The sequence below is a fragment of the Bactrocera tryoni genome, chromosome 1 (assembly GCF_016617805.1).
Source record: "Bactrocera tryoni isolate S06 chromosome 1, CSIRO_BtryS06_freeze2, whole genome shotgun sequence".
Taxonomy (NCBI): Eukaryota; Metazoa; Arthropoda; class Insecta; order Diptera; family Tephritidae; genus Bactrocera; species Bactrocera tryoni.
In genome coordinates, this window is record NC_052499.1 from 17,803,928 (window position 1) to 17,830,021 (window position 26,094).

The 26,094-nt window shown below is 37.1% G+C and overlaps 1 protein-coding gene across 1 annotated transcript in view; it reads right to left on the minus strand.

Moving 5' to 3' along the window:
• The window catches only part of LOC120778289 (cytochrome P450 315a1, mitochondrial), an 18,526-nt gene extending 1,673 nt beyond the window's left edge, over positions 1-16,853 (minus strand). The window contains exons 1-4 of the mRNA XM_040110078.1: positions 16,389-16,853; positions 1,810-2,019; positions 1,497-1,696; positions 1,041-1,429 (exon numbers count right to left, since the gene is read on the minus strand). Of these exons, the coding sequence (XP_039966012.1) occupies positions 1,041-1,429; positions 1,497-1,696; positions 1,810-2,019; positions 16,389-16,741 (1,152 nt within the window). The 5' untranslated portion in view covers positions 16,742-16,853. The remainder of the gene's footprint in view (positions 1-1,040; positions 1,430-1,496; positions 1,697-1,809; positions 2,020-16,388) is intronic.
• Between the last annotated feature and the right edge of the window lie 9,241 nt (positions 16,854-26,094).

The window sequence follows — 26,094 nt, forward strand, 5'->3', positions numbered from 1 at the left end:
AAATATGTTCGTAGATTGTCGCGCTGTCTTCGACAAAAATCTGTGTAAAATTTCTTGGAGATATCTTATCAAATAAAAAAGTTTTCTATACAAAGACTTGATTTTCATTGTTCAGTTTGTAAGTCAGCTATATGCTATTGTGGCCCGATCTGAAAAATATGTTCGCAGATTGTCGCGCTGTCTTCGATAAGAATCTGTGTAAAATTTCTTGAAGATATCTTGCCAAATAAAAAAGTTTTCTATACAAAGACTAGATTTTCATTGTTCAGTTTGTAAGTCAGCTATTTGCTATAGTGGCCCGATCTGAAAAATATGTTCGTAGATTGTCGCGCTGTCTTCGACAAGAATCTGTGTAAATTTTCTTGGAGATATCTTACCAAATAAAAAAGTTTTCTGTACAAAGACTAGATTTTCATTGTTCAGTTTGTAAGGCAGCTATATGCTATTGTGGCCCGATCTGAAAAATATGTTCGCAGATTGTCGCGCTGTCTTCGACAATAATCTGTGTAAAATTTCTTGAAGATACCTTGCCAAATAAAAAAGTTTTCTATACAAAGACTTGATTTTCATTGTTCAGTTTACAAGGCAGCTACTTATATGCTATAGTGGCCCGATCCGAAAAATATGTTCGTAGATTCTAGTGTTGTTTTGTGCAACAATATATATCAAATTTGGTGAAGTTATCTTTTCAAATAGAAAAATTTTCCTTATAAGAACTTGATTCTGAACGGTTAGCTTGTTGGGCAGCTATACGCTATAGTGGATGTATATTGTCAATTCTGACAAATGACTAGCTACTTGCGGAGAAAAGGACATGTGCGAAATTTCAAATGGATATCTCAGAACTTGAGGGGCTAATTCGCGTTTATAGCGACGGGCAATGGACTAGTTGGCTAACTCGACTCAGCCGCCACACTGATAACTTGTATATACTCGTATGCATAACTGAGTTTGCGACGTCTTCTTTTGGGTGTTAGAAACTTCTTGACAAAATAATATACCATGTTCATAGATCTAAAAAACATTGAAATATTGCTTACCGTATCGCCGGCGGCAATAACCAAATCCACAAATATGCGCTTGATCGTATCCAATGGCATGTCGGCCAAAATTAGTTTCTGATAGAGTGAATCTCCACTACAATCGTGACAATCGACGCCATTTTTCACACACAAACCATTTGTAATGTCTTCCGGCAACTCAACAAACAGATCAATCAAATCGTTGCCCTTCTTCAGCACCGCGGCGACGCTCGCCTCGAAATCACGCCAAATACGCATATTGAAACGTTTGGCCAATTGTGGTGGAAACGTCATAAGCGCCGAACTGGTGTCGAATATTCTGTGCACAATAGTCGAGAATTCATCCATTGTCTTGGCCATATGCGGATTCTCCGCCGCTGAAACGCCAAACATGATTGTGCAAACCACTAAATGGAGAATTGTTAGAAAAGTTAACTTAGGGAAGAGTTTTTATATTCACGCGTGCCAACCCACCATCAATTGCCCAGTTGTAGAGCTGCTGCTCGAGCTCCAACACTTCGGTGTAGCTGCCTTGCGCTTTGGCCGCCTGCGTCTTCCACAGATTCACCAAACGCTGCGTACACGCTTCGATGTGCACATCCATCCATTTCATGGTGCCGCCGAGCAGAAAACGATTTAATATGCGTCGGTTATGTAGCCATTCGGGACCCTCCCTAAACGATGGAGATTAGGCGATAAAAAAAATTAGAAGTGTTAATGAAATTCAAGCAAATAAATGCAAGTGCCTTCTTTTTTGTCTTCTTTGTTTTTGTTCGTCTCAACTCACATGAAGAACAAGCCGCGCTGACAACTGTGCTGCTTATTGTATAAAATCCACGACTCTGGCAGCGGATGCCGTGGATATTGGCCCTCATATTGAAATACCGCACGCATTTGACTTGCTGATGAAACAAATATGGCGTCCTGTACGCCGCCCAGACGTTCGTAAAATATTGGACCGAGCTCTTCATGGCGTCGATGAACGTATTTGTGTAATCTAAAAAAAATGTAAAAAAAAAATATTAAATTATTTCAAAATGACAAAAACCCAGTAGGCGACGCTGCCGGCAGGTGTGGCGACTGTCTGTCGCTAAAGTTTAATGCACCAAATAATTAAAATTTATGTTAAATTTCCAAGTAATTGTAAAAAAATAATGTAACGGAAACAGTCCTTGAAGAAAAAATTAAAATCAAAATCTTCAAACTGCTGCTTCAATAGTTCAATACAGTTTCCAGGCAGTGCAAATTATTTTTGGAAAAAAAAAAATATATACAAACACGTTTATTCGTGTTTATATTAATATAAATGTATATGCAGACAATGAAAATTCCGATATTGTCATTGAAAATTTAAGCTGACCTTCAAAAACACCGATTTAAGTTTCGCTCGTCAAGTTTATCTTTAAAGTAAGCAATTTGAAATTCATAAATCCTTGTTTATGTTAAAAAAGCTGGTGACTTTGCAAAAAGCTGACCCTAAAATCATATCCGCTGGCTAGCGGAGCAGAGACGCACGCTCAATGTTAAGTGAAAAAAATCGATTTATGTAAATCGGATCGACATCATCATCGTAGATCATACAAAAAAAAAATATTTATTCACGGGCTTTTAGAGGGCTTAAAAACCCTCAGGTAGTCGGAGCAAAAAAAAAAAATAATAATTATAAAACCGCATGAGCTTGTTATATATGTATTTCTATACTCTTCCAAAATAATGCTACAGAGTACACCCTGTCAAGAAAGTATCGGGAATTCTTCATTTAAATCTGCGGCTTATATTTTTTTCCTAGATTGGTACCACTGTCCTTAATTATGATGCCAAACTCCTTTGAAGTTGGTCGCCTTGTCGTGGCGAAGGGGCTTAAGTAAGAGTAAAGTGTGCATCCCAAAGGAAACGCACTCTAATCTTACGAACTAAGAGGGGCACTTCATAATTCCCACAATAGTGATATGTATGAATAAACCCTAGGTTTTACGCTCATCTCCTATTGTGGAAGTATGAGGATACCCGAACCAACACCACCCTAAGCTAAGGTGTCGAGGTACCCGTGCCGAGGGCTGAATGGTCAGCGGGGGGTAATAAATAGCTGATCGCGAACGGTCCCCTCCGATGCCCGGGCGAGGTCGGAGGTATAAAAGCCTTCTCTCCGCACACCGGCTCTGCGGACGAGTGACCAACCCTTTCCGGATTACTCGTGGGACCAAATATGAACCTACCTACCTACCTACATCGGCTGTTTATGTCAGTCGTCCTCAGTAGTGTTTGTCGAATTTTACAATGACCGAAAATATTGATCAACGTATTTGTGTTAAATTTTGTGTTGCGAACGTATTTTCGTGTGCCGATTCATTGAAAATTTTGCAGAAGGCTTTTGGTGAATCTTCTCTATTAAAAACTCGGACTTACTTTGTGGTACAGAGCATTCAAGAAGAATCGGGAGACCGTCAAAGACATGCCTCGTTCTGGACGGCCTTCAACGAGTGTGGCCGATGATAACATTGAAAAAGTGAAGGAAATTGTTGCCGAAAATAGGCATGTGAGCTTGAAAGAGATTGTCCGTAAATTGGAGATGTCACACGAGCGCGTACGTACGATAATACATGAAAAATTGGGCATCCAACGCGTTGCTGCAAGACTTGTTACGATAGAGCTGAATTTCCTTCAAAATAGGTATCGAGAGCAGGTAGCTGCAGACATGCTGGTTCGAGCCAATTCGAATACCACCTTTATGGAACGCATAGTTCCTGGTGATGAGACATGGGTCTACGAATATGGCACACTTACGAACTAGCAAACATCCGAATGGCGGCCCAAAGGCGCGCCAAAGCCGATCGAAAGTAAAGGTAATGCTCATTGTTTTCTTCGATATTCGTGGTGTCGTCCACTATGAATACGTTCCAAGTGGTCAAACCGTCAACTTGGCCTCTTGTGACTTTTTCTTATTCTCCACACTGAAAAATTCACTTCGGGGAACACGCTTTGACTCAATTAAAGACATCAAAACAAATTCGACGCGAGAGCTGAAAGCCATCCCGTAAAGTGCTTATAAAAAATGTTTTGGACGATTCTAAGAAGCGTTGGCACATGTGCATCGCTTCAAATGGATGTTACTTCGAAGGCGATAATATAAATTTGGATGATGATTGAAAAATTTTCGTTTTATTTATAAATATACCGATTCTTTCTTGGCAGGGTGTATAATAGCTTTGTTCACCTAACGGTTGTACGTATCACCTAAAATTAATCGAGACAAATACAGGTTTAAATATGTATATAAAATGATCAGGATGACGAGACGAGTTGAAATCAGAGTGACTGTCTCTCCATCCGCCCGTGTAAGCTGTAACTTTAGTAAAATTTGAGATATCTTGATGAAACTTGGTATGCGCGTTTCTTAGTAAGAAAAACATGAGTTCGTATATGGACATAATCGGACCACTGACACGCCCACAAAACGCCAATAACCGAAAACCTATAAAGTGCCATAACTATGAACAAAATTAAGATATAAAACTCTAACTTGGCACAAGGAGTCACGGTAGCAAGCGAGGAAAAATTTTGAAAAAGTGGGCGTAGCTCCGCCCTCTAATAAGTATAAGGTACATATCTCCTAAACCACTAAAGCATAAACGACCAAATTTAGTGCAATTATTAAAAGAACTCCTATCGGTAGTGTGCAAAATGGATAAAATTGGGATATAATCCCGCTCACTCCCCATATAACGGTACTGTTAAAAACTACTAAAAGGGCAATAAATCATAAATAAATACGCCAGAGACATACAACTTTACACCCGAGCTGGTATGAGAGGGCTTTATGGGAGTGGCTTTATGGGGACGATGGTCGTGGCAGCGCCCACTTTTTAGTGAAATCACGTATCTCGGCACTCGACCGACCGATTTCGACTAAATTTGGTACGTGACTTTTTTCTCATATTCCTATGTCACAGTTCAAAAAAACCACGCCTATTTCACATGGAACACAATTTTAAATTCCAATTTATTCTTCGACTTTCTAGTACACGAATCAAGAAGTAGTTATAATAACGGAATAATATTTCGCACTAATAATTCCTTTAAAGTATGCCTTCTTATGGCCAAAAATTTCCTAAATACAATCAAAACTATTCAGGCGCTAGGTACCGAATATGTGGACCTTAGTATCTATATGGAATTTCACCGAAAATATCGGTCAATGTATGAGATATACATATAATTGAAATTCAGAGACAATCCTTTCCTGACAATAATAATTCTGTGTATCAAAAATGGGTTGAATCGAGCCAATACTTGCCTTAGCCTCTATACCTCATATACATATGTATGTATTTTCGAACATCCGGGTCACTTTATACTGCATGTAGTATATCGGCCAATATTTGAGCTATCTCAATGAAACATACTACATATATAAAGTGTGTTTTACTCGCAACAATGTATTATTGTGCCTACAATAGTTCAAATTGGACGAAAACTTTGCCTAGCTCTCATATAACAATTATCCGGATTTTCGAACATCCGGCTGACTTTGCCTTACATGATTGGTGATTGTATGTGAAGTACCTTAATGAAAGCCAGGGAACATTTTTTAAAATGTGGCATGAAAGAAATTAATAGTAAACTCGAGTCGATATTACACTTACTCCCATATACTACATGTAAGATGACCTTTTTCAAACAAACCTTATGCCGAATATATCGGTCAGTGTATGAGTTGTTATAGTGAATGTATAATTGCTTGACTCCCGATCCTCTGGTTAAGGTTTACACACCTTAACGTTGTTTCCTGGCTTTGATTCCTGCAAGTTGCATGAGTATAAAATGTTCGGTTGCATCCTAACTTAGCCCTTCTTTACTTGTTATCAAATGATGGCGACGCTACTTCAATCTCAATGCAGAAACAATTCAATTTTCTTTAAACAAATCTTTGAGACAATGTATGCAAAAAATGGCACTCAAAAACAAAAAGAGGTTTGTTTAATGATAAAACACAGATAGCAGAACATAAACACAAAATAACGCGCTATTGTAACGTCACTGAACAGCTCTTAAGCTGTATTGTGTTATGTTACGTTACATTATCTTATCTGTATATTCTATCAAGCGTGGGTGTGTACAAAGTCAAATAAAGGAAACTTCAAATTTCTCACAACCATTGTTCGTAAACGGTATTCAAAGACACGGTGATAAGAGACAATCACTGCTCACATTATTGGAATCGGCTATATGGGAAGTAAATGTTTGTAATACCGATCGAAAATTCTGAGTGTCTATTGTGATTGAACTACTACATATACATACATATAATAATAATAGAAGATTTAGGTCCATTTTCTCAATGTCTGGTCAGTCAGATATCTGCTCAGTTAAGTTCTGGTTAAAATAAAAGGTTGTAAAAGAAGGAGTCTTGGTTAAGTTAACCAGAAATAACCAGAACCCACGGCAAATTTCGTGAAGATATTTTGTTTAGTGAAAAAGGTTTCCATACAAGCACTTCATTCCGATCGTTCAAATTGCATGACAGCTATATGTCGTAGTGGTCCGATATCGGCCGTTACGACCCCTGCACAGGGCGCAAAATTTCAAATTGATATCTCAAAAACTGAGAAACTAGTTCGCATATATTATATAAAGACAAATGAACAAGGTTAAATACATTGTGACAAAAAAGTACCCCAAAATTGTAAATTAAATCCCCGGACAAATGATATTTAAAAAAAATGTATCCTGCTAAGTTAGTAGTGCTGTCCTTAATTACAATGCCAAATATGAGCGCGATCTGTCAACCAGTTTGCTCACAGCAGCTGCGCAAGTCGGTACACCACAGTAGTCCGTTGCGATTTTTACAATGGATAAACATATCGAACAAAGAACATGACTCAAATTTTATATTTCTAACCAAATTTCGTGTGCGGTATCGTTGCGAATGTTGGAAAAGGCTTGCGGTGATTCAGTTTTATCGAAAACATAAGCCTACGAATGCTACAAAGCCTTCAAAGACGGTCGAGAGATCATTGAAGACCTGCCTCATTCTGGACGACTTTCGACCTTTTCAACTGATGAAAATATTAAAAAAGTGAGAGATATGGTGATTGAAAATCGTCAGGCAAGTATTAGAGAGATGACAGAAGAGCTCGACTTTTCTTGCGAGTCCGTTCGAATAATTTTGGTGAATATTTTGTTCTTACTCGACTCGTCCCGATAAAGCTGAATTTTTTTCACAAAGTGTACCGAAAAAAGATCTCTTTGAACATGTTTGATATCGTGCGAATTCCGATCCCACATTAATGGCGAGCATCATAACTGCCTATGAGATGAGTTTATGACTTTGACTTGCAAACAAGTTAACAATCATTGGAATAGAGGGATAAAACGAAGCGAAACAAAAACAAGACTCCAAGTCGCTCAAAAATGAAGGTGTGCTCTTGTTTTTTCGGTATTCGTGGTTTGGTGCATCATGAATTTGTTACTGAGGGAAAAACGGTCAATAAGGAGTTCTATTTGGTCGTATTGAGGCGTTTGCGTGAGATCATGCGTTGAAAACGGTCGAAATTATCTAAGACCAATTCATGGATTTTACAAAATGATAATGCACCATCACATCGAACCACGATTCTGACCGAAATTAAAGCCAAAAACACCACAATGAATACCATCGATTAACCACTGTATTCATCAGATTTGACTCCGTGTGATTTTTTCTTCTTCCCCAAACTGAAATGGACGCTCCGTGGAACCCGTTTTTTGTCGATTGAAGAAATCCCCATCCCAAAAAATGCTTATGAAAGCTGTTTCGAGGAGTAACCTAAACTGCCGCTAAAACTTTGCTTTCAGCCAGGTCCTTCTGCCGCTGACCTCTCCAAGGGAGTGGAGATCTTCCTCTTCATCTGCTTTCGACGGCGGGTACTGTGTCGAATACTTTCAGAGCTGGAGCGTAGACGCTGTCTCTTAATGCGCTGAACTATGTTAATGTCGTCGTGTTGAAGGATGGATTCATGTGTAGAAGTTCACGCAAGTGAGGAAAGTTCTCTGCGCGCCATTCACATGGGAGTTCCGGTCTTAGACTGAGTATTCTCTGGGTAGCCAAGGAACATCCGTTTGTAGGCGAGTAAAGTGAGAAGGCGAACCATCCCTCCCCAGTGCCGTGCGCTGGGTCTGGGACGCGCGACGTAAAAAACGCCACCAATGAAAAGAAAAAGCCTCCAACTATTCATAAAAATTGGGAAACTATTAATTACGTTGAAGCAAATTCGATGTACCGCATCTATAAATTTTGCCACCTTTTATTACTAATTTTCAACTTTTATTCTATAAACGACATTAAATCGTATTCCAAGTCCGCTAGCCTTAATTTCACTACATTTCATTCCACTTGTTCCACATGCCTGCGCCGTCCGTTCACCTACTGGGTTCAGTTGAATTTTCGAAAAATTTGAAAGTCAAAATATTTTACTTTCGTCACTCAATGGATTTATTCTCGATATGTATGCGATCACCCGCCCAGAATGTTATTAATGGACTTGTGTATAAGCACATTTAATCTTTGAGTTCGCGTGCATGGGTGTGTGTGTGTGTGTGCAAGAATTGCCTACACCGTTTTTGCGAAATGGAGTTTCAAACAGTGAATATGAACTTCGCAGTTGTTTTTAATAAAATTGTAAATTTTTCGTATAAAGATGGCGTAGCGGCAACTGACGCATTACAAACGGTACGTTATAGCCACAGCGGCCATACTTGTAAATTATTTGCCAACATGTTCCTATAGCTTTGTATGCTGATTCACTAAAATATGCGCATATAATTTCTGTTCGCAATCAAAATTTAACTGTCCTCTACTCCTCGCTATAAAGCAAAAACCCACAAAAAACATGGCATGTAAATTGACGCAAATATGTACATATGTACTTACATAAAAGAAAAAAATTGCTTCAAAGGTAAAAATTCTAACCTAAAAATAAATATAGCACATTCCTTCAACATTTAGGCCGCATCCCAATCGCTTATAGATTTCGTAAATAGATGCAGTCGGATGTACAAAATCGCCTGTTTTTTGATTTTAAAATTTTCCGCTTTTAAGCGGAAGTAGTTAAAAGTATGTATTTTTGTCGATATTGGGATTTGAGTCCAATTATGAATAAGACTTTTTAAAATATGTTTATACCCTGAACAGGGTAAATTAACTTTGTCACGAAGTTTGTAACACCCAGAAGGAAGAGTCAGAGACCCTATAAAGTATATATAAATGATCAGTATGTTGAGCTGAGTCGATTTAACCATGTCCATCTGTCTGTCTGTCCGTCTGTATATATACGAACTAATGCCTCAGTTTTTAAGATATCGGGGATGTTCGAGCGAGCAAATAACTGCGGCAATATTGCAACCCTGATGTTTATTTGCAGATACTCAGCTGATACTTAAAAAAATATTTTGCAAATATTTTGCGCGGTGTGCAGGTGCATTGAAGAAGTGAAGTTTAAGAAGTCTTAAAAATGAATTTTAAATCAATTTAACAGTGGATAACTTGGTGGATAAAGGGAGTGTAGTTTGCTTCTTAAATACAGAAAAGCAAGGAAACAAAGTTTCTTGCGTAAAAAAGTGTCTTACGACTGAAATTTTAAAGAAAAGGACAATAGTAAAATCGCAAAACTTCTTTAAAACAATTCGATTTTATCCAACAGATATATATTTATCACATTTTCGGATGTCTCGTGAAACACAATTAATGATAATAATTAGTTATAAACAAAAATAAAGAGCGATTTCGCTTGCCTCATTTTTTCCATCATAAATTTTTTTGATGCCGATTTTGTCACTTTTGCGCGCAAGAAATGTCAAAAATGAGTTGCTCGAACGTTTGACATTTGCAAAAGTTGCTACATTTTTGCGTCGAACATGATGCTTCTGCAATATTGCCGCAATGATTGAGACTCGAACATGATCCCATCGTTTTGAAATTTTGCAAACGTCATTTTTCTCCAAGAAGCTGCTCATTTGTCGGAACTGCGGTTATCGGACCACTATAACATATAGCTGCCATACAAACTGAACAATCGGAATCAAGTTCTTGTATGGAAAACTTTCACATTTGACAATGTATCTTCACCAAATTTGGTATAGATTATTTTCTAAGGCAACAATGTAATCTCTGAAGAAATTGTTCAGATTTGTTAACTATAGCATATAGCTGCCATACAAACTGAATGATCGGAATAGAGTTTTTGTATGGAAAACTTTCACATTTGACAAGATATATTCACGAAATTTGGTATAGATTATTTTTTAAGGTAATAATATAATCCCCGAAAAAATTGTTCAGATCGGTTAACTATAGCATATAGCTGTCATACAAACTGAATGTACGGAATCGAATGCTTGCATGGGAAACTTCCTCATTTAACGGTATATCTTCACGAAATTTGGTATGAGTTATTGTTCATAGAAATAATGTAATATCGGAAGAAATTCTTCAGATCGGCTCACTGTAGCATATAGTTGCCATACAAACCGAACCGATCGGAATCAACGGCTTGTATGGAAAACTTTCGCATTTGACGTGGTATCTTCACGAAATTTGATATGGATCACTGCTTAAATGTTTGCCAAAAATCCAATTTTCAGTTTTCGTTTTTTCCTTCGTTCAAGTTCTAGGTTAAGGTTTTAACTAAAACACGTATTTTTCACAGTAACAGCGCGCTTTTCCCAAGGGGTCATCGAATATGGCAAAGTCGAGTTTAAAATATTTTTTCCAAAAATTTCAGATTGTCTTTGTTAAAGGCGTATGCTTGCAACAATAAATCTAATAAAATATTTCATTTTTTATATGAGAAAAAAATTGTTAAAAAAACGTTGTTTTTCACCCGAGGAAACCCTTGTAAACCCTTAAATCACACAATATGATTTCAAAAAATATTACATTCCATACCTTGAATTTCAAACCCTCTTATGGGTGATTGATGTTTCGGAATTGTTGCAAGTTATTGCCACCCTCATTGAAGTTTTGTTTAAAAATCATTGTCTTTGGTAAAGGCATCAAATATTGACCAAATTGGGTAAAGCTGATTTATGCATTCTTCAGAAAAAAAAACATTAAGCGGCCAAACTAAAAAGCTTCAAAAACCGGCGGCTACTTAACAAAGCTTTTGTGTACAATTATTCAAGGTTTGGTGCCTGATAGGTTGCTAGAATTTTGTGTTGGATTTGTGAAAAAGCTGGGCATTCGCATAGGATAGTGGAGAACCGTTTTCGTATTCCCTTCTTGCTTGTAGTTGCGGCAACTATTGTTATAAGGCAGGCACGTTTTTAGCGCATGCTCTCCAAATGGTTCTAGACCTAGATAGCAGATCCTTTGTTCTATTCCTGTCGTATTTCGGCCATATTGGCTTTGTTATCTTATAACTTGTTGTGTTCCATCTGTTCTGTGCGATTTGTTCCAAATGCTTATAGAGCTCCCTTTTGATCGTTCCTAACGGGCATAGTACTAGCTCCGCTGCGGACTCGTCTAAAGAGACTCCTAGCTTTGCCAACTTGTCCGCCTTTTCGTTGCCGAAAATGTTTCTCTCACAGGGAATCCAAAATATGGATAAGTGCAGTTAGATAGATAGCACCTGCCAGTGCGTTTAAAGCTTTTCTGCAGTTGTAGACTACGTTTAAATTATTCTGTGGTGTCGACAAGGCAAGCAAAGCCACCAGGCTGTTCATGCATTTGATTGCTAACTATTTCGTGACGCAGTTATTCAATAGAACTTCGCAGGCCTTCTCTATGCCTAGTACTTCCGCGTGGAAGATGCTGGTTGAGTTTGCTAGGCGGTTCCTGGTGGTTCCTGCTAAGTATTATTTTGCAAGTGTAATATAACATGCATACTTTATTTATTCATTTTCATTGTTAATCTTCCCAATTAGTTTGGAACCAATTTCGACCCCTGGGTATTATGCCGTGGGAGATATAGGAATTTTTTCACTGAACGTGGGAAAATTGAGTTGTGGTATTTTTGTTTTACATGAGTTTACCTTCGTAGGGCATTTTCCGTAATCACAAGGAAGGAACGAAATATCTCTGATCAGCTTCATTGAGTTGAAGTAGTATTCCGTTTAGCGACACCAACCATAAAAGTATAAAAGCGGGGAAAGTACACCTCCTTCAGGGCCTGTGCTTCTTCGTGTCGCTGAGCCATTTGATAATATAATACTTCTGTTCAGAAGCATCGATCGTGTCCATCTGCACACCATCTCGTCTATGCCGCCATGTGTCAGGGAATCAATAATTGTGCTTATTTTTATATTGGTGAAAGCCCCTTCTACGTGAAGAAAGCCCACCATTGTATATTGTTTGTGATCTAGTAACTTTTCAATTACATTTATCACTTTGTTTAGGACAGTTTCGGTACATATACATGTTGTGCATTCGATAAAGTATCTCCCGGGATGGATCTTAGGTGTATATCCATTAGCCTTCAGCATGAAGGAGGTAAGGCTTATAGGTCTGAAGTCCTTTGCGTTGTCGTGAGTTCTTCTACCCGGTTTTGGTAAGAACACCACTTTGACTCTTTTCCAGCTCCTTGGTATGTATGATAGTTGTATGTTGGTCTCATATATATTTTATAGCCTTGGAACCATTGATTCCTTTATCTTATATGTCATTATGGGAATCATCCCTTTCGGGTCAGCCGCTTTAAGTGGCAAGTATTCTTTAAATAAGATTTATTAATATGTTTCTTGGGTAAATTCTTACTCAGTCTGGACTCCGCTTTTGCTTTCCTTACTGCTTTTTTGTATTACTTAAATGCGTCTTTATAAGTTTGCCATATTTTGGTCCTATAACATTTATTGAAGGCTTTTATTAATTGGGTTCTTAGTTTCCTAAGGGAGGCGTTCCACCAAGGAGGCGATTTCCTTTTTTGACAACCGTTAATGGTGTAGATTGTATGACGGAGGTGGCTAGGATTTTTCTATCTCTTCTACCTATTCATCCAATTCTTGCAGAATGCTGATTATATTGGTTATTGAATTTTGTCAATAGATGTCGTTGCAATCGTATACAGTACAGGCCCGCTAATCCGGATCAATTAAAACCGGCCCCTATCCGGAATATAAGGAAATCCGGATTACCAAAGACATATCAGAATTATGTATTATGAAAAAATGTTTATAAATTTCTGTTTGTTTATTATAATAAATAATACACATGTTCCAAAAAAAAAAAAAACAAAAAAAACTTAAACCAATAAAGCATAAAAGCGAATGTAGTGAATAATAAACATGTGATCCGGATTAGAGAATACGGATAGAGAATGTCGGTCCGAATTACAAGGGACATAATAGAAATTTTGAGTTTTTTAACCCTTTCCGGATTACAGTGGAATCCGGATTAGGCCATGTCCGGATTAGCGGGCCTCTACTGTAACTCCAATGCTACCAATCACATTGTGTCATACCATATTGTGTGGGAGAGTTGAGATTTTAAGCTTCACTTAAATTATTAAATTCGGGAAACTTGAAAAAAGTTACAGCTGTTCAAAAATGAGTGAAAATAATAAAGAAATTCGGTATATTTCGAAATTTGTGTATAAAAAAGAAAATAATGCCACGCAAGCCACCAATAAAAATTGTAAAGTTTACGAAGACTATTCTGTATCAGTTCGTATAGCACAACAATGGAACGCTCGCTTCCGTTCTGGAAATTTACACTGATAGAATAATGCCTCTAGCGGCAAAATGGCAAAAAATGGTCGACCAAAGTGGTACATATTTGTTTATTTATTTATTAGTATAAATATAAACAAAAATGAGTTGAAGTTTGATTAGAAATACGAAAAGACTTTTTCGACTACCCAATATTTTCATGATATGATAGAGAGATATTTAAAAAATATTCATGCCAAAGTTCTTATACAGCAACTAAATAAAACTGGACATATACTACTGAGGATCGCAATGAAAAAAAGGTTTAAAATTTCGTCGCCCATCAAATCGGTTCAGTTTGGATTTTGGAAATGTGTTGATATTTTTTAGTATCTAAACCATTGAAATATGAAAAATTGCGGTTTTTCCGAAAGGCATAACTATTAAGAAATAATTATACCCTGAACAGAGTATATTAAGTTTGTCACAGAGTTTGTAAAACCAAGTGGGAAACTTCTCTATTCATGGAGATGTCTAAGAACTTATTTTTGAGAGTACCAAACAAAAAAATATGAGGTGCTAGGCAAACTGAATCCAGCATTGAAATGCCTCATATGTTATTGTTGAATCTTTGAATGCCTTTTGCAATTAAATGTAACTGTTATAGAAGTTATAAATATTTCTAAAAATCACGCAAAATTCCAGCAGCTTTTATGTCAATTTTTATTCTAAAATTTTTTAAATGAAAATTGGCTAAGCGAATAGCCTTAGCTTAGCAAATTACCAAAATTTTCAAAAAAAAGTTGAACTTGTATTGAGGATTAGTATGTAACTCTCTCAGTGATTATAAAATAAAATTTTAAATACAAATATTTGTAGAGCAACTCAGTTCCCGCAGTTTTTGCACAGATAACTCCAGAAGAAGTACTGATTTTCTGCTTTCAGTCAAAGATGTCCATGTAAAACGCAGAAGTGGCACCAAGAAATGATTCTGCTGCATGACAACGCTGGACCTCACCTAAACTAGAAACGATTAAAAGGGAAGTCCTACCCCACCCGCCATATTCCTCAGACATTGCAACGTCCAATTAGTTTTTGTGCGGTTCGATGGCACATGGTCTTTCTAAGAAGGCGTTCGAGTCACAAGAAGGCGTCAAGAATTGGCTTGATTCTTGAGTAGCAACACAAGGTGAACATTTTTAACGTAATGGAATTCGAGCTTTGCCATAAAGATGTGAAAAAGTTGTGACTACACTTACAATAACATTGCATTTTCAATAAAAAAAAACAGCGAGAACTTAGTTGCGCACCTACTATACCTACATTGTGACAAAAAACACCTGGAAATTGTAATTAAATTTGCTGTATTTTGCTAAGTAGCTAGAACTGTCCCTAATTACTATGCCAAATGTGAGCGCGATCTGTTATTCAGGCTGTTTACAGCAGCTGCTTAAATCGGTGCACCACAAAAGTGCGTTGCGATTTTTACAGTGGATAAAAATATCGAACAAAGAAGTTGTCTCAAATTTTGTATTTTCAACCGAATTTCGTGTGCGGAATCATTGCGAATGTTGGAAAAGGCTTGCGGGGCTTCAGTTTTATCAAAAACACAAGCCTACGAGTGGTACAAAGCCTTCAAAGACGGTCGAGCGGTCGTTGAAAATATGCCTCGTTCTGGACAACCTTCGACCTCTTCAAGTGATGAAAATATTAAAAAAGTGCGGGATATAGTGCTTGAAAATCGTCAGACAAGTGTTAGAGAGATGGCAAGAGTGCTCGACAGCTCTCGCGAGTTCGTTCGAATGATTTTGGTGAATATTTTGGGCATGTAATGCGTTCTTACTCGACTCGTCTCGATAAAGCTGAATTTTTTTCAAAAAAAGTACTGTAAACAGGTCTCTTTGGACATGCTTGATTGTGCGAATTCCGATCCACGCCAAAGCCGCTCAAAAATCAATATAATTGTTTTGTCAATATTCGCGGTTTGGTGTATCATGAATTTGTTCCGGAGGGACAGACGGTCAATAAGAAGTTCTATTTGATCGTTTTGAAGCGTTTTGTGGAAGAGCAATTCATGGATTTTACACGATGATAATGCACCACTTCATCGAGCCACGATTGTGACCGAATTTAAAGCCAAAAACTCAATGAATGCCATCGATCGACCAACGCTTTTACTAGGTTTGAACCCGTGTGATTTTTTCTTATGCCCCAAATTAAAAGTGACGCTCCGTGGAACCTGTTTCCAGTCGATCGAAGAGATAAGAGAAAATTCGCTGAAGGAGTTGAAGGCCATTCCAAAAATTGTTTCCGAGGACTGGAAAAATCGTTGGCATAAGTTTGAAGGGGGATTAGTTTGAAGGCGAAAAAATAAATATTGAAAATTATTAAATATTTTGCGTTTTATTTACAATTTCCGGGTACTCTTTTATCACAATGTATATTAGGCGCTTGTAACTTATTGTAAAAACGCTACGCAATTTATTTGAGTTTTGTTTTGTTTATTTAACTGTTTTTTCAAATGTACTCTACTTTTTTATTTCTTTGACTGTTTCATATTTCAAAAAATTTTACACAATTCGTGCCCATCCGATCCAAGCCATTTGAATAAGCGCACATGCTTAGTCACATGCAAGTGCAATATATGTAGTATGCACGATTTTGTATAAACCACACACAAAACCAACAGTCACACAAACCCCACTAACAAAACTCGTTAATAACCAATTTATATGAAAGTGCACTCACTGCTGTCCACCGCCGGCCGCTACTAGATCCCAAAACGTGCCAATTAATGGCAATCCTTTCGGCCTTGGCAACTTCCGCAACTCCTCTGCCGACGACTTCTCAACTTTCGCCTTCCACGGCCAAGCCCCCGTGCTGGGTGGTGGTGCCAATGGCTGTATTGCCAGCGCCGCTGTTGCTGCCATGTCGTTCGGCTTCGCCGTCGCTGTGATCGAGATGGTTGCCGCTGCTGTTAATGGCGTTAAGTATTCACCTTCGCCCAGGCGACATTTATGCGTTCTACCGCATATTACCATCAGACGCAGCCAGAAGGCGCGCAAAGCATTTACCACCGCCGATGGCAACAGATTCAGCATTACGACGATGCGCACGCTTGTATCGAATTCAAGTGGCAATTGCAATTTTTTCACAAGCCCTAACTCGGCAATGTGCTCGCTGCTTGCTGCTGGTCTGGCGCAAGGCTGGCTATATTACATATGACCACCAAACGTGCCGCGATATACTGCTGTTGGCGCGCTCTGTTGCTCTGTTGCTGTTAATGATGCCTATGTGCGTTGTACGACGCTATGGGTTTTTCGTTTACTGCAAATGCTGTTTCGGCAAAAACTTAACTTTTTTTTTGCCAATTTTTTTTTTTTTAATTTACGGCCTTTTACTTATTTCCTTGCCGGTTCGCTTGCGTTGTGTATAGACTTTTGCCGGTTGCTATTCACGTATGATTATTAAAGAAAAAAAATTTTCGCGAAAAAAATTATAACGCGTAATCGTCAATTTTGGGCGCGAGCATAAAATTGCGTTGGTTAGTGGAAATAAAATATTTCGGCTGCTTATGCAGTAGGTGAGGGCTCGTTTGGATTTCTTAGAGTACGACGTTCAAGTTTAAAACAATTTATAAAAAAAATCACAAGCACTTCAATAAGGTTATAACACACGTAACATCAAACACGGTAAGGGACACAATTTGTAATTAATTGCGCGTAAAAGCATATACAAAATTTTATTTTAACAAACCATAAATATTTTTTAAAACTTTTTCCTTTTTGTTTAGTTTTTTAAAATACTTTAAAATTTTTTACTTTAAATTTTTTCACTTTTATGTTTACTTATTTCTTTTTTTAAAACAATAGCTGCCGCCACGCCGACTTTATAGTGTGTCTTATACTCTGCGCGCGTCCGACCGTTTGGTACTTGCTTTGTGCTTCTGTGCTGCCTTTACTAGTGGCGCTCACTTAATGATTATAGGTGAGAGCATAAGTTCTTGACGCGTTCACCGTTCGTGGTCATCTGAAACCGATCGAGCAGCTGTGTCGCATGTTAAAGGCGAAGGCGAAGCCAAAATCCAAGCCAAAGCCAAAGCTAAACCGAAATTAAACGCCGCCGACGCCGTAGCAGCAGCAGCAGTAGCAACAGCAAGGGGAGCAGCATGCAATGAAAATCACGAAAACCACGCCGAATCCGAAACCCAAACTCGGTGTCCATTTCACACAGCTGTGCGGTGCGTAGAGCGAGGAAATTTCACTGCTTGCGCGACGTTACAATAAATAAAAAAAAAAAAACAAAAAAAAAAACATGAAAAAGTGCTGAATAAAAAAGCGGATAAAACCTTTAATTATGCATGCATACCAACACACGCACAACTAGCAATAAATATATTGAACCGTGTGTGTGTGTGTGCGTTCGTGCGCTGTGCGCCAACAACGTTATCAGGCTCATCTAATAATGATCGTTATCGTCGAACGTTCTGACCGCAAGACACTCTGCAAATGGTAATGCGGGAAAAGTAAAAGGTGAAATAACAACAACAACAACAACAACACCAATACTAGGCAACCAAATCATGTAATAATATAGCGTGTTTTGGCTAGGTATCGAAAGTGATGATGATGACAATCAACGAAATCCAGATTGTAGCCATTCGTTTTGTACGCACCACGTTTTATTATGTGACCATGATTACATTAAACAGGCCAACATTTTCACGCGATGTCAGCAACAACAATGTCGACACTTACCTATAGACATATGTATATGTAAGACATATGTACATATGTATGTATATATACAGAAAATCGCTCACACATATATTTTATTACATATACATATGTATATTTTTGTATGCATCGCCAGCTTACTGTTTAGTCGCGGATTTGACAGCAGCGAGCGCGTATAAGAACAAAAGTTAAGAAAGTGGATAAAAACAAAAAACGTTGTTGAAATATTTTTGCGTTACTGCGAAACTCATATGCAATTGTATGTATGGAGACAGGCATGTAAGTATGAGCAGAGACGCATCTTTTTAAAAGTTCGCTACTTTCTTTAGTTCATTAAGTCAATACTTGTCGTTCATATTATTAAATACAGTTATAATTCGATAATTTGTACATTGCACAATGTTTGCGATAATGACCGGCACGAGTCGGTAAATCGAAAATTGTCAAAAGGAGCCATTCGCTTCTTAAACCGCGGAGAATATTTCTGACTTAAAACAGAATCTCATAATAACTTACGAGCTATTCGGTGTAAAGTTTTGTATTTTTATTGTTTAAGGTCATGTCAAAATAAATCTATTATTTATGTATTAAGCGGGTATTCTGGTCTAGACGCATGAATTTTGGGCATTTTTTAAACTAAGGTAAAAAAAATTAAAAACATTTCTACTAACAATTTTTATACTCTCGCAACAAAGTTGCTAAGGAGAGTATTATAGTTTTGTTCACATAACGATTGTTTGTAAGTCCTAAAACTAAAAGAGTCAGATATAGGGTTATATATACCAAAGTGATCAGGGTGACGAGTAGAGTTGAAATCCGGATGTCTGTCTGCCCGTCCGTCCGTGCAAGCTGTAACTTAAGTAAAAATTGAGATATCATGATGAAACTTGGTACACGTATTTCTTGGCTCCATAAGAAGGTTAATCGGCCCACTGCCACGCCCACAAAATGTCAAAACCGAAAACCTATAAAGTGTCATAACTAAGCCATAAATAAAGATATTAAAGTGAAATTTGACACAAAGGATCGCATTAGGGAGGGGCATATTTGGACGTAATTTTTTTGAAAAAGTGGGCGTGGCCCCGCCCCCTACTAAGTTTTTTGTACATATCTCGGAAACTACCATAGCTATGTCAACCAAACTCTACAGTCAAAAATGGAAGAAATCGGATAATAACCACGCCCACTTCCCATACAAAGGTTATGTTGAAAATCACTAAAAGTGCGTTAACCGACTAACAAAAAACGTCAGAAACACTAAATTTTATGGTAAAAATGGCAGAAAAAGCTGCACCCAGGCTTTTTTTAAAAATTGAAAATGGGCGTGGCCTTGCCCACTTATGGACCAAAAACCATATCTCAGGAACTACTAGACGGTTTCAATGAAGTTCGGTATATAATATTTTCTTAACACCCTGATGACATGTACGAAATATAGGTGAAATCGGTTCACAACCACGCCTTCTTCCAATATAACGCTATTTTGAATTCCATCTGATGCCTTCTCTGTATAATATATACGAGTACATTAGGAACCAATGATGATAGCGGAATAAAACTTTACACAAATACGGTATTTGAAAAATATGTAAATGACGGATAATGAAATCTCGATTATCACTTTATGATGCGAGAGTATAAAATGTTCGGTGACACCCGAACTTAGCCCTTCCTTACTTGTTTTATATGTTTTTTATTGACATTTTAATAATATAAAAAAAAATTGCAAGAAAAAAACCAAAATTCGTCGAGATACGGGTCGAGATAAACGGTGCGTCCTTACTGACGTGATTTCAACCCTTGTAGAGATCTAAAACACAAAAAACAAGAAGATTCTTCATTAGCAAGTATGTCGTTATCAGGTTGACCATTTTCAAAAAAAAAATTTGTTTTACCCTATTTTTTCGACCTTTTCGAATTTTTTAAAAATACTTCAAATCAAAATTTTTGGAAATCAAACGCAGAAACGATAGAGCATTGTGTAAAGAAAATATATACCAAATTTCAAAGGAATCGATTCAGTAGAACTTGAGATATCATGTCAACCACATAAAAAAAAAAGGAGTTTCGAGAAAAACGCCTTTAAAGTTTAGGAGACAATTCTAGTGAACACGGACGCCACGTCACAAAGTCGGCTGTATCTCCACAAATAAGTCGAATTTTGAAAAATCCTTCCAAGGTCATATTTTTGAAAGTCTAAACTTTCAAAATATGGAAAAAAATCGATTTTTTCAAAATCTTAGACCAGAATACCCCCTTAAGGGGTTACATGCTTTTCCTCGGGCAAAAAGCAGCCTTTTTTCAACCACTTTTTTCTCATATAAAAAATTAAATATTTTATTACATATTTATTAACAAAGAAATTCTGAAATTTTCGGAAACAAATATTGGTAGTCGAAAAAGTCTTCAACTTTTGTTTTTTTTTTTTAATTTATAATAGTAAATAAATAAACAAATTGTAACATTTTGGTCGACCACTTTTTTCCGCTAGAGGCGAACCATTTTTATGCTACGCGAACACGAATGATGCAGCATCGTTTCCATAAACTTCAAAAATTTCATTGGCATTCTTCCCTTTTTTATACAAGAATTTCAAAATACTTGTATACCGAATTTCTTCATTATTTTCACTCATTTTTGAACATCTGTAACTTTTTTTCAAATTCCCCGAATTTAATTTTTTTGGTTAAATGAAACTTGAAAGCTCACCTTGCCAACACTATACGTATGGTGTGACACAATTGATTGTTAGCACCGAAAATATACGACTTCAAGCACATCTATTGACAAAATATGAAAATACTTTTTCGACTACCCAATATTTCAAACTCGGCCATTGCGACGTCATTTCCGGTACGCCTCGGAAATAAGAAGCGCCCGCGTTGGCAGGATAACTCCTTACAGGATCATATAAAGTGAAAAAATGCGTGTTTTAGTTAAAACCTTAACTTAGAACTTGGACGAAGAAAAAAACTGAAAATTGGATTTTTGGCAGATATTTTTACAAAAAAATTAAAATTTCGCGACACTTTTTTTCAAATAGTTGTAATCGAAAAAAAATCCTTTGTCCTGTTCTGTAAGAGTTTTGTCTCAAAGACCTGCGTAAAATTTCATGAAGATCGGTTGAGTAGTTCTCGAGAAATCTTGCCAACCGACTTCTAAAACACAGTTTCGAGAAAAACGCGGCGCACTTAGCCAAGCCTCGAGCGCACAAGTTCTCAAAGCTGTTTTTCCAAAACTATTACTCGAATTAACTTGAAAATTTAAGACAAAATTCTAGAGGTAACCCGTAAACATATGTAACCCTTTAAATTTAAGGTTTTATTTGGCATAGTTAGAATCATCCGATTTAGGTCAAATATGCACAGTTTTACGCGATAACTTTTTTTCATTTGAAAGATAATTTCATAACGCCACTCGCATAAAAACCCTCGTTCCTATTGCAAAAAACTGGACAGTCGACTTTCACAAGCTTCGCTTGAGATGACATTTTCACCAGCAAAATCATTAGCCATAAAGAGAAAAAGGTATAATCGCTTTGTTTCAAGTCTGCACTATAATGTAGATGCAGAAGAACCTTACATCAAAGCTGCCGGGCGAGTCACTAGCAATGTGTGTGGCCGGAGGTTGATCCCGACGGATCACAATTTCTGAGCGATTGACGGTTTCAGACGGTCCAATTGTTGACCTTCTGTGATAATTATTCCAAAAGAGTCGAGACGTCCAGGGTGCTTGAGGATCGACGATTAACAGTCAGAGAATCTTACTGGCATCGTTGGAATATCGAAAGGATCACTGAAAATCATTTTGAAAGATCATTTAAAGCGTGGCTTTAATGTCTAATGAAAAATGCTTTGCGACCACCAGGATGTCATAAAACGTATTAATTACTGGCGATGAGTCTTGTTTCTGTGCTTACGACCAGAAAATAGACGATCAAGCGGCCGAATATCGTGGCAAAGGTGAAAGCAGATCAAAAATCATGGTCATGTAAAGGTTTCTTCGATTACCGAGGTGTGAACATTCCGAATTTTTACCAAACGGCCAAACTGTCAACAAGAAATACCATTTGTGTGTCATGTGCACTGTCACTGCAAAGATTCTTTGAGTTTTTCGCCAAATTTTTAACTAATTTGGCGTCGCAACTACCATATTCGCCTAATTTAGCTCCAGGTGGCTTCTGGCCTATCAGGAAACTCAAACGACCACACCAGGGAAAACGTTTTGAATCAATTGAAGACCATAAACTTAAATCGCTACGCGCATTGAAGAATTTGATTTAACAACTGTTTCGAGGAATGGAAAAAACGTTGGCACAAGTCTATTGGGTTCAAGTGGATTACTTTGCGGGGACGTCATAGATTTTGAAGAATAAATGAAACATTTTAAAATTATGAACAAAGTCTTACTTTGTAGTATAACACCAACTCGCACTTGGACAACAAGATGCAACTTACTGAAGCCAACTGTTGGAAACGTAATGAATTTCTTTTTACTAGACCCAATATAACCTATATCAACTTCATAAAAAGATTATCCTACACGTCTCAACTCGGGTTTCAACGAATGATATCTGATTTATGAAACTATTTTTCGTACCGAACTCCAGCTTTATTGGTTATATGAGAAGGTCCAAAAATTATTATATTTATTCGAAAATCGAGCCTTTGGTCAAATCTACTCAACTCGCCAGAATAATCCATATGCTATTTCTGTACGAACTTGTAGTTTCCTCGAAGTACTCATAGTAGTCTACTTTTTGGCATAGTTCTTTCCCCTGAAATTTGGGTTGCGGCAAGATTGATAGAGATGAGAAAACATTGCGGTACGCTTCTTCATAAAGTAAACTGTCAAAACCTCCATAGTGATTGTATACAAAGCCTTCATCGCCTTTCGTTCATGACGTTCTATCAAACACACTCCCAAAAAGTAGCAAAGAGTCCAAGCTGACCTAAGTTATATTATAATTATATTATATTTTATCAAACTTGTTTGGGTTGACTACGCAGTTTCTTTTCCAAAAGATGATGTCTCTATCGGTACTTACTTTAATTTTCAGCTGTCTGGCAGCCGAATCAAATTAATACTTACTAAAAGGAAGCTGTGCCCAGATTATTAGTCCTCTTTAAGGTCGACTTTCCTTTTAAAAACAATCAGACCGCAGAGGTCACAAGCGGCTTTTATACACTTAAAATAAGATGGTGTAATTTTAGGAGTATCTTGAAAATATTGTATAGAATTGTAGGTTTCAACGGGAGTAATATGGGAAAACTGTGTTCTAAGTGAGGCCATTTTAACTTCGTAATATTTACCTAGGAAAACATTTTATAACGGTCAGATGTCGTCTGGTAACCGCTCCTCTTTGGAGACGCAGGGTTCCGTCCTCATTGGTGCCTCAATCCGAACATGCACGATTAGCATTAATTGAAGCCCTGTCCATATTTATATTTTTCCGATTATAATTCCATAATAATAAAACGCTTTCATGTTCAACATCCTTGGTCTTAATAAATGCAGCGTATTTATGTGAAAAAACGTTTATGAACATACATATGTATGTATAGTATACATATATATAAAGTTAACGATTTTTCAAAATTTTCACTTTACTGTAATTTTCTCTCTGTTCCCAAAAGTACTCGTGTATGTACATATGTGTTTTTTTCATGGCGTCAAATGGCCTACACAGCTGACTGTGAGGCTCCACTTTTCCCAATAAATGCGAAGCAACAGGTTTCACCGGTATCTAACATTACAACATGCGCACAACCATAAATACACCGCAATACTTCCATATTTAAGTTTTTGTGAGACTTACTTAGAGCGTATTTCAGCTCCCAGCGCGAATAAGGTTAATGTGCCAAGTTCAAGTTCATGTGGCGGGTCATGAAGGGGGAAGGTCAGTATGCCGGTAAAGCGGAAAAAAGGTCAATACTGTAATATTTCCCAGTGCAACGTGGAAAATAACAGTATTTCATAATTTTTAATGATGGAAATGTAATTGTTAATACATATAGTATATTATATTTGTGGAACGTATTTGAACTTGAAACTTTCTAGTACAAAAATCAACTGATGACTATAACTTGTTCATGTGGTGAAAAAACGTGAATTACTCGGCAGTATAACTGCTGAAGTCCAAAAAATTGTGAAAGTAATTTTTTAAACTTTTAATCACCAAACACTCGTACGCTTAGGCTGGATCAAATGATAGTTGTGAAGTGCGAGCTACATATGATTTGAAGTTTTGGACCCATAGGTATTGCTTTATTTTGCAAGCTAATCTGTTCTAATCGACGTGACTTAGTTCATCTTTATAAAGATCCCTGCCAATAATCAGACAATTTCCTAGAAAATCAGTTTTAGTATGATGGTCCGGGCTCACTTCCCTTAACGTATCCCTGTTTTGCTGTTTGGATTTACATATGTCGGAAAAAATACGATACCCATCTCTAAGTGCCTTTACATCATCCTTGGTGGTTGTGTCAAAAACATTACCTTAGAAAAAAAAACAGCCGTTGTGATTCTACCCTCAAATTGATTTACTGTATCATTGGAGACTTCTCGACACCCACACAAATGATTCAACCTATTTTAGCGGGCTGTAAGCGCGTTTAAAACATCTTTTTTAGTATAGCTCAGATAACTTTACGATGCAAATCTCAGTTCACTCTAATTGCCGACTCAACACGGTATTTATGTATATCAAATTAATGCCGATCCTTACAATTAGCGACAAGTATTCGATTCCACCCGAATTTAACCTTACCTTGCTGTATGTATATGTACATATATATTTACATATTTACATATGTATGTATGTGCCATAAATTTTTAAAAGTAATGCTCTTTAAATACATACTTACACTAAATGACACATTTAACCAAGTTCTTTCGTCATTCATCGTTAAGGTCATTGGCTTGTTGTTCAAAAATGCCTAGTAATGGTAGTTGCCAATTCTTGAGCAAAGAAAGTAAAATACAACAAATTAATTAAGTTTTTTTCTACCGGCAAAATATAAATTTTCTCTCCGTACTCTTGAGCTTTTATATCTAGGAGCTTTTGCATTGATTCCGGCCTTTTCGTAGTTATGCTCTAGTTAATCGTCTTTTTCTTTGACGTTGGTAATGTTGACAATAATGTTAGGGGTATTTTTTAAACAAATCGCTTAGAAAATCGGGAAGCGATAAGTCCTTTGAAGGGTTGTCTTTTCCTGTTTGATAGAAGCTCATTTATCAAGTCGGAGTATTCTCTGAGTTTATTTTGAACTAACTTGATTTGTTTATCACAAAATTTCAACTTTCCCCGGATCTCTTCCTTGATGATTACGTGATATAAGGAGGATCCCTTTGCCCAAACTTTACGGTATTATTTTTATATAAATATGTTGAAGATTATTATGATTCATATTTTCTATTTCAGGATCCATACGTTTTTCTTGGTAAAACTGTTACGATCTTTCAAATCTTTATGTATAAGATTTTGTAGTTAATTAGATATTAATTATACGTTACTGGAGGGTTAAATTTCTTATTAAGAATCTGAATCTAAATGAAATTTAGGTCTAGATAGAAATGGGTAAATTTTGTTCGCCTTTCATTTTGTTTTTATTTAGCCAACTTGATAGCTCAATGTGTTATTCTTAGGGCCGTTTTCTCATTGTCTGATTAACTTAACCAAAACAGCCGTCTATCAGTTAAGTTTTGGTTAAAAATAG